Consider the following 8,267-nt stretch of genomic DNA (forward strand, 5'->3'; position numbering starts at 1 on the left):
CTTGAAAAGGCATGGAGAAAATGCACTTTATGACATTTATCTCATGGGAGCAGTGTTGAATCTAATGGGCGATCACTCCTACATAGAAAACGTGAACAAGTTGGTTCACTTACATACATTCAACCAATTTTTATGTATTTATATATTAAACCTTATATTTTAATTTATACATTTTTATCATCTAAATCTTTCATATTATATAATTAAAAAATCATTATTTTATTTTTTTTAAAGTAAATTAAATCTTTTCATATATATAACACACACATATCACCTTATTTATGTATGAAAAAGTGCATTTCACATTTTAAAAGATTAATTGGTAATAGTAGGGTGGTATAAATATTAAAGGTAAAGTTTAGATGGTGGATATGTAAATGCATAAGAATTGGATGGTATCTATGCCTCTAATAAAATATGTTTGGATTGATGTTTTATTTGAAATCAACAAGAATTAATATTGCTAGTTATTAACCATGATATCTTAATTTTATTGACGCAGGTCCACAGGGATAGCTACGCATTGGTGGTCAGCACGGAGAACATGACCCTCAACGCCTACTTCGGCAACGACCGCTCCATGCTCGTCTCCAACACCGCATGGGCGCCTCAGCCATCCTCCTCTCCAACCGCCGCTCTGATCGCCGCCGCTCCAAATACCAACTCCTCCACTCCATTCGCACCCACACCGGCTCCTCCCCCCGCTCCTACTCCTGCGTCTCCCTCCAAGAAGACCCTTCAGACCAACTCGGCATATCCCTCTCCAGAGACCTCATGTCCGTCGCCGCCGCCGCGCTCCGCACCAACATCTCATCTCTCGGCCCCCTCATCCTACCCTTATCCGAACAGCTTCGCTTCCTCCTCGCCTTCCTCGCCTCTCGCACGCAGCTCAAAAATACAAACTTTGGCTCCTACGTTCCGAACTTTAGAAAAGCGGTGGAGCATTTTTGTATACACGCAGGGGGGAGGGCGGTGTTGGACGAGCTGGAGAAGAGCATGCGGTTGAGTGAGTGGGATTTGGAGCCGGCGAGGATGACGCTGTATCGGTTTGGGAATACGTCGAGTAGTTCTTTGTGGTATGAGCTGGCGTACTGCGAGGCGAAGGGGAGGATAAAGGAGGGGGATAGGGTGTGGCAGATTGCGTTTGGGTCGGGATTTAAGTGTAATAGCGCGGTGTGGAAGGCGATGACGACGGTGGAGGGATGTGGGGAGGTTGGGATGAAGGGAATGAATCCGTGGGCGGGTGAGATTGATCTGTTTCCGGTGGAGCTGGCCGGGGAGGTGGCGGTGGCTGAATGATGGTTGGGCGATTGATTAATAGCAATATAATTATAGAAGGAGATTATGATGTAAGAGTATAAATAAAATTGAGAGGAAGAGAGAAGAAGATATTATATATTTTGTAATTATGTGTTGATAATGGTAGATGGGATGATTGCATTGCCATAATTTGATTTAGATGTGATGTGATATTCTTATTAACTATTTGCCCGCACATAGCATATGAGATGATATTTATATTTGGTTAATTAATGCTAATGTATTTTAGTTTGTGCTTGCTATAATTAGCTAATGATGGCATCGGTTTGTTTATTAATGGTAAATGAAGGATTTTCTAAGGTGATATGATTTTTGGGTTCGAAGGTTTTAACGGCAGAGTTATTTATTGAAATAAACTTTAAGAAATTAATGGACTAAATACCAATTAATGAAACTAAAAAAAAATAAATGATGCAAGGAATTTACAAAAATTAGTATGTATTAACACTTGAATTGAATTATATCTTAGTGTGATATGATAAAGACAATAAATATAAATACAATAAAATGTTTTAATTATATTTCATCAATGTACCTCCTCAATATGTAGCCCTCTTGGGGGATATATGTCAATCTTGACAAAGAGTTGATTAAGGTGATGCCGGGAATGAGGTTTAGAGATCACCGAAAGCAATGAGTTTAAGGGGTGTATTTGTTTTGCATTGTTGCAAGGGAGAATGGTGCAATGGAGAAATTAGGATATCATTGTGCCGAATGAACATTTTGCTAATAAAGTGGAGACGTTGTAAGGTAGAAATGAGATTGGTGGGTGGGTTTGAGCTTGATTGGTTTGGTGAGGACGGCTTAGGTTTGATTTCGGGGTGACAGATGTAATTTTTGTAGTAATTAAGATTCTATGGAGTGCTTGTTGAAATTATTAGTAGTATTTGCACTGGCTTGCATGTGTGAGGAGATTGCGTTGTTTCTTGCTTCAAATTTGACATGAGTGTTGAAAGATCTAAAAATTATGAATGATTATATTTCATATTTGTTAATAACTCTATATTTAGAGGGTTATAAATTATATGAGGGATCTTGAGAATATTTATTTATTTCTCTCCTTAATTAGAAAGATAAGATTAGTTGAAAGATTAGTTGCCTCTTATATTTTGTTATTATTCATTTCTTCTTCTACTGTATTCTATTTTTAGTGCTTTCCTTACCAGTAAGTCCTGTAATGAGTATTTATACCCGTCTTTCATCAATAAAATTAAGTTTTTTTATATCTTTTCATGGCATCAGAGCCATACCAATCTTCTTCGGAATGACGACTTCTTCCTCTTCCTCCCAAGAATTATCCTCTGCCTCATCTGCCTCTGTTCCAACCGGAATCGATGTCGCTTCTTCCCTCATCACTGGCCACAAACTTAACGGCCAAAACTACCTCTAGTGTTCCCAATCCGTCATGATTTTTATCTGCGGCAGAGGCAAGGACGACTATATCACCGGTGGTGTCGTCTCTCCGACCAAGGATGACCCAAAATTCTGGACATGGAATGTGAAAAACCACATGGTCATGTCATGGTTAATCAATTCCATGACCAACGACATCGGCATGACCAAGAGTATTTGGGATGCTGTTCGAGAGACATACTCTCACTCGGATAACACGTCCAAGCTCTTTGAGATCGAGTCAATCATCCACGATCTTCGCCAAGGTGATCAATATGTGACTCAGTATTTTAATGTCCTCTCACGTTACTGGCAGCAGGTTGACATGTATTGACATGCAGGTTGACATGTATGAAGTCCATGCCTGGTCATGCACTCCGGACTCCAACTTATACCGTCAGATCATCGAGCAAACGATATTCAAATTCCTTCTCGGCCTTAACAACTCTCTCGATCACGTTCGCTTTCGTGTATTAGTCTTCAAACCACTACCGAGCATTCGCAAGACCTTTGAGCATTCGCGAGGCCTTCTCCGAGGTTCGCCGGAAAGAAAGCTGCCACAAAGTCATGCTTGGGCCTATCTCCACCTCGCCTAATCTCTCAATTGATGCCTCCGCCCTTGCAGGTCGGGTTCCTCTGCATCAACACAGTGACAACCCATCACGCAAGAATCGTCCCTGGTGTGACCATTGACGCAAACTGGTCCATAATAAAGACAAGTGTTGGGAACTTCATAGAAAGCCAACCGATTGGAAGCCTCTGTCTGATCGCGTTCTCAGAGCCAAGAGTGTTGTCGCTGATGATGACCTTCTTGCACCAGCACCCAGTCCATTCAACAAAGAGCAACTCGATGTGCTGCACAAATTGATCGGCAAACCACCTGATCTGATTGTTCTCGACCCCATCACCGTCCTGCTTGTGCAGCAAGGTACATTCTACCATGGCTTCATAGTCAGTCAAGGATCCCTCGGTCAGTGGATCATCGATTATGGCGCTTCTCATCACATGACTGGCGATGTCTCCCTTCTCCATGACTATATGTCGTGTGGAGACAACTCCACCATCCTCGTTGTCGATGGATCTGTCTCCAAAGTCACCGGCTTTGGCTCTGTGCACATCACCCAAAGCAGTATACCCCGATCTGTGCTTCATGTTCCTACTTTAAATTATAATTTAATATCCATCGAAAAGTTAACTAGTGATCTGAGATGTATTGCTAAATTTTTCCCTACCATATGTGAATTTTAGGATGCGGACTCGGGGACGACGATTGGCAATGTTGAGATGTGCTCAGGTCTCTATGTCATCGACGGTACTTCACCACCACGACCTCACTGCAGACATTTGTCTACCCATCATTTTGTCTTCGATTTTAGTGTTAATAAAGATTCTGAGATTATGTTATGACATTTTTTGTCTCGGCCATCCAAATTTTATGTATTTTACAAAACTATTTCCATATTGATTTATCAATAAAGATGTTCGTTTTTTCAATGTGAATTTTGTCAACTTGCCAAAAACACTCGCACATCATTTCCACGTGTTAGTTACACCTCTTCTCAACCCTTTGCACTCATTCACAACAATTTCTGGGGCTCATCCCGTGTTACAACCCTCATCGGAACTCGATGGTTTGTCTCCTTCATTGATGATCACACTTGACTAACGTGGTTATTTCTTATGAAAGATAAATCTGCAGTCGGTGACATATTTGAACAATTTTACTCAATGATCCAAACACAATTCCAAGCCTCCATCCAAGCACTCAAGATTGATAATGCAAAGGAGTACTTCGCTTCCGTCCTTGGCTCTTATCTCTCCTCTAAAGGCATCCTCTATCTCAGTTCTTGCGTCGACACTCCTCAACAAAATAGGATCGTCAAACGCAAGAACCTCCACCTTCTAGAGGTGGCCCACTGCCTCATGTTTTCCTCTAACGTTCCTAAGGTTTTTTGGGGTGACGTTGTATCCACTGCAGCCTACCTCATCAACAGGATGCTTTTTCGGGTCCTTAAATTTCAAAGTCTAGTCTAACTCCTTCTCAAATCGTTTCCTCACACCAAGGTAATTGCCCAAAATCTACCTACTAAAGTATTTGGTTGATCCTCCTTTGTTCACATTCATTCACACAATCGCAGCAAACTTGACCCTAAATCTACTAAATGTATTTCCTCGGCTACTCATCTCTTCAAAAAGGGTATAAGTGCTACTCTCCTATCACAAGAAAAACCTACAACACTATAAATGTCACTTTCTTTGAAAATTAGCCTTACTACCCCAATTCTAATATTCAAAGGGAGACTTTAAGGGAATATCAGTCTTGGGGGACAACGATTTCATACCACCACACACCAAATCCTCGTCTATTGAACCAAACTCATTATCTCCCGACTCGGATTCAACAAGTTCATCCAACTCACATGAAAAACACAAGTTCATCCAACTCACATGAAAATGTACATAACAATCAGTCTCCATCTAGTCCTCAAGTATCCAACTCGTCACTCATTCTTGCACCACCTCCCACGCACAACAAATACATAACCACCCAACACATCCAACACCAATCCAAGAGTCCGAACCGGATCCAACTCCTACATAAATCCACTCATGTACGAACACACTTGAACATGAATCTGTAATACCAATGATTGATAACTCCGACATTCCGATTGCTTTAAGGAAAGGTGTTAGGTCCATCTGACCTCCGCTCAGGTACGAACACACGATGCATCCGATCTCCAACTCTGTCTCCTATGAAGGACTATTTTCAGCTTATCGAGTCTATGTCACTACATTCAACAATACACAAGTCCCAAACACCATTGATGAAGCTCTAAAACACCCATGATGGAAAGCGGCCATCAATGAGGAGGTAAGAGCACTACAAAAGAATGGTACATGGACTGTTTCAGACCTGCCAAAGGGAAAGAAAGCAATCGGCTGCAAATGGAACTTCAAAGTCAAGCACAAGGGAGATTAAAAGCATGTCTCATAGCAAAATATTTTTCACAGTCCTATGGTATTCATTACCAAGAAGTCTTTGCCCCCGTGGCCAAACTTAACACCATCAGAATTTTTCTCTCACTTGCGGCAAATGAAGACTGATAGCTACATGAACTTGACATGAAAAATGCTTTCATAAATGACGATTTGGAAGAAGAAGTTTACATGGAAGCACCTCCCGTACTAGAAGCATCCTTTCTAAACAGCAAAGTCTGTAAACTCCAAAAATTATTGTACGGCCTCAAAAAATCTCCCCGAGCTTGGTTCGATAGATTTGCAAAAACACAAGTATACTCAGTGTCAGGCAGATCACACTCTCTTCGTGAAAATGTCTCCCGAAAAGAAGATGATAATTCTAATCGTATATGTTGATGATATCATCCTCACTGGAAATCATGAAGAAGAACTCACAAATCTGACAAAGCTTCTCACTCAGGAATTCGAAATCAAAGAGCTCGGAAACTCAAAGTTCTTTCTCGGCATGGAACTAGCTCGATCAAAACGAGGAGGAGGAGTATTTGTGACTCAACGAAAATATACATTTGACATTTTGAAGGAAATAGGTATACTCGGTTGCAAACCCATTGATACTCCAATTGATCCCTACAAGAAGATCGACACTGAGAAAAATAACGCACCTGTGGATAGGGGGAGATATCAGCGACTCGTGGGACGCTCATCTCACACACACGGCCCGACATTAGTTTTTTTGTTAGTGTTGTTAGTCAATTCATGAACAACCATACGGAAAAACACATGAATGCGGTCTATAGAATCTTGAGATACCTCAAGATGACTCCAGGCAAAGGGCTACTGTTTCAAAGAAATATGGATTGAAGTATAAAAATGTATTCAGACGCAGATTGGGCAGGGGTTGTCTCGGACCGAAGATCGACTTCTGGCTATTGCACTTACGTCTGGGGAAACCTAGTCACTTGGAGAAGCAAAAAAATAATTTGTGGTATCAAGAAGCAGCGTTGAAGCTGAATTCAGAGCTCTTGCACTTGAGATCTGTGAAGGAATGTGAATTCAAAGAATACTCAGCGAACTCGAAATGCAAACTGAAAAAACTGTCAAACTACAATGCGACAACCAGACAACCATCAACATTGTAAAGAATCCGATATACCATGATAGAATGAAACACATCGAGATCGATTGACACTTCATCTCAGAAAGCATTGAGAAAGGAGTCGTCGAACTTGCATATATTCCTTCCCGACATCAAACAATAAATATCCTCACTAAAACTATCCCAAAATTATCTTTGAAGAATTATGTAACAAGTTAGACATGTACAATTTGTATAATCCAACTTGAGGGAGAGTGTTGAAAGATCTCGAAAATATTAATGATTATATTTCATATTTGTTATAACCCTATATTTAGAGGGTTATAAATTATATGAGGGATCTTGAGAATCTCTATTTATTTTTCTCCTTAATTAGAAAGATTAGCTGTCTCTTATATTTTGTTATTATTCATTTCATTTTCTACTGTATTATGTTTTTATTGCTTTCTTTACCAGTAAGTCCTGTAATGGGTATATATACTCCTCCTTTCATCAATAAAATCAAGTTCTCTTATATCTTTTCAAAGAGCCTCATAGCTTTTTAGTTTTTCATATAATTCTTCAAAAATGATTGACTTTTCATGCACATGCAAGACAAACACAATGATCTTCTCATTCAACATGAAAGTCTGCTATAATTTTTTGTTGTTAGACCATCCTAATCGGGATGTCAAACATGACTATTTAATCGGTAAAAATTTTGATATGTTGCATGTATTTAGTGATTGCTTTCATATACTTGGTGAGAAGATGAAATTCTTGAAGTTATGTAAGGCGTCCTCAAATTTGTTTGGCGTAGGTATTTGCAAGATTATTCCAGGCCTTTTGTGATTTGCATGATAAAGCTTTGAATGGAGTCAAGTTTGGTGAGACAGAGCTATGGGTGTATGTGAGCCTTGTTGACTCGTGAGTCGGCTTTATCATGCAAAGTTCAAGCTAGCCCCAACTCGATTTATTAGCTCCAGAGCCGGTTCGTTTAAGAAAATATTAATATACTCAAAATATATTAAACTTGGATATCTTATCTTTAAAAGCATTAAGAATGTTTAAGAAATAATAAATTGTATTTTATATTTAGTGATTTCTCATTATCTCTCACATAATTGCTTATTCTATTTGTCATTTTATTATAACACTAGCTTACATTAATATTAATTTTTTATTTTTATATTAAACAAGCCGATTCGTGAACCGGCTCAAATCTGTAGACTTAAGTTCAAGCTCGAATTAATTAGATAAAATTAATCGAGCTCAAGCTCATACAGAAGGTGGCTCAAACTTGACTCAACTTGTTTATATCCCTAGAGAGAGCCCACAATAGCAATAAAAATTAAGTTAACCTAAAGGAATCCATATTGGTAGATAAGATTAGAAATATTATCTTTGTTGTGAGATATACCAATTGATGTGGTATATATATAAATCAAACAGGAGAACGATCGACGAAACAAAAAAATAGAACGAGAAAATTCACACC

The 8,267-nt window shown here is 39.4% G+C and overlaps 1 protein-coding gene across 1 annotated transcript in view; it reads left to right on the forward strand.

Annotated features, from left to right (window-relative positions):
- LOC110027196 (3-ketoacyl-CoA synthase 2-like) overlaps positions 1–1,490 on the forward strand; it is a 3,484-nt gene extending 1,994 nt beyond the window's left edge. Inside the window, 2 exon segments of the mRNA XM_020728520.1 lie at positions 503–593; positions 596–1,490. Coding sequence (XP_020584179.1) covers positions 503–593; positions 596–1,299 — 795 coding nt within the window. The 3' untranslated portion in view covers positions 1,300–1,490.
- Positions 1,491–8,267: the final 6,777 nt, after the last annotated feature.

The sequence above is a fragment of the Phalaenopsis equestris genome, unplaced genomic scaffold, assembly GCF_001263595.1.
Source record: "Phalaenopsis equestris unplaced genomic scaffold, ASM126359v1 Scaffold000420, whole genome shotgun sequence".
In the NCBI taxonomy this organism is placed as follows: Eukaryota; Viridiplantae; Streptophyta; class Magnoliopsida; order Asparagales; family Orchidaceae; genus Phalaenopsis; species Phalaenopsis equestris.